This window comes from Galendromus occidentalis, unplaced genomic scaffold (assembly GCF_000255335.2).
Source record: "Galendromus occidentalis unplaced genomic scaffold, Mocc_1.1 scf7180000076089, whole genome shotgun sequence".
Lineage (NCBI taxonomy): Eukaryota > Metazoa > Arthropoda > Arachnida > Mesostigmata > Phytoseiidae > Galendromus > Galendromus occidentalis.
In genome coordinates this window covers 1-1,475 of record NW_003804078.1, presented here as the reverse complement: position 1 = coordinate 1,475, position 1,475 = coordinate 1, and the positions used below count along the sequence as shown (strand labels likewise).

At 55.7% G+C, this 1,475-nt stretch overlaps 1 protein-coding gene across 1 annotated transcript; it reads right to left on the bottom strand.

The window, feature by feature from the left end:
• Positions 1-9: 9 nt before the first annotated feature.
• On the bottom strand, positions 10-1,263 carry LOC114828545 (phthiocerol synthesis polyketide synthase type I PpsA-like; the record flags this gene model as incomplete). Its single annotated transcript, XM_029113068.1, has 2 exons — positions 771-1,263; positions 10-677 (listed from the first exon to the last, which is right to left on the bottom strand). Coding segments are annotated over exons 1-2 (1,161 nt in total), but the record flags the coding sequence as incomplete, so codon positions are not given.
• Positions 1,264-1,475: the final 212 nt, after the last annotated feature.

The following is a 1,475-nucleotide window of genomic DNA, read 5'->3' as shown; positions in this document are numbered from 1 at the left end:
GTAATCCACCTCATCGATACTGATGCCTGCATCCCGAATGGCATCCTTGATGACATGAACCTGAGAGGGTCCGTTGGGGGCCGTGATACCGTTGCTGCGCCCGTCCTGATTGACAGCGCAGCCCGCAATGCGTGCATAGATCCGATCTCCGTCGTCACGGGCAGCGTCCTCAGGCTTGAGGACGAGGACAACGCACCCTTCCCCCCGCCCATAGCCATCAGCTCCAGCATCAAAGGTTTTGCAGCGCCCGTCTTGTGCAAGCATGCCTGCTTTGACAAGCGCATGATGCAGATGCCCGGTCGCGGCAAGATTAACGCCACCGACAACGGCAAGCTCACATCCACCATCCTGAAGAGATTTTTTTGCGAGATCGAGCGCAACCAGCGAGGATGAACACGCCGTATCCACAGCAACGCTTGGCCCACGCAGATCATAAAAATAGGAAAGCCTGTTGGCCGCGATGCTGCTGGCACTTCCCAATCCCGAGAAAGCATTAGGCTGCCTGACACTTACGAAGGCAAAATCCTGAGCGCTGATGCCGATAAAGACGCCGACACGCCGTCCCTTCAGGTTGTCGGGGTTGATGCCGGCATCCCTGAATGCCTGCTCCGTCGCTTCAAGAGAAATCGATGTTGCGGGTCGCTTGTTGCGGCTTCGACATCTGACATAGCAAAAAACTGCGGATCAAATTGCCGGATGTCCCCAAAAAAAACTTCCGATCGCGTGAGACGGCTTGCGGGGCGACGTAAAAGGCAAATCATCTGACCAACGCGCCGGATCGATGTTTACATTGTGACTTTGACCCTCTTTAAGAGACGTCCAGAAATCCGCGACTCCCGCCCTACCGGGAACGCGCACCTCCATCCCGATAATCGCGATGGCGGATGCCGGTTTCGTCTCCGCCACCCGTGCAACGGGCGCGTCTCCGTGAGTCGACGGATCGTCCGCAGGCGTACTCGGCTGAGTTTTCAAAGGTTGCGGGTCATCTGCGCCTAAAGTGGCATTAACCATACTGGCGAGAGCTGATGCCAGTTTGTTGATGGTGGGGTGGTCGTAAACCATCGTTGGGGAGATCTCGATACCGAGATGTGTTTCCGCCTCGCCGATGAGACCGACAGCCTGAAGCGAGTCCAACTCGAAGGAGGAAAAAGCGTCGTCATACTGCGACGATGCGATGGGTTTTTTGATCGACCGACCGATTTCTTCCGCGAGGAATTCAGCAATCGACGCTGTGTCTTCAGCAAGGTTTCGGTCCGCGCCCATTTCACTGTCAGCCGGTTCATCACATGCGGCACTTCGCCAAACTGCACTGAGCTTGCCGGACTGATAAAGGGCCGCAGCTTTAACACGCTGGAGTTTCCCACTCGTGGTGCAGGGCAAAGTTTTTGCGGAGACAAAAACGATATCGGACAGGGTAAGACTGTGACCTTCATTGACAGCTGAGCGTATCTGCCTTGCAAGCATAGGAAAATCGG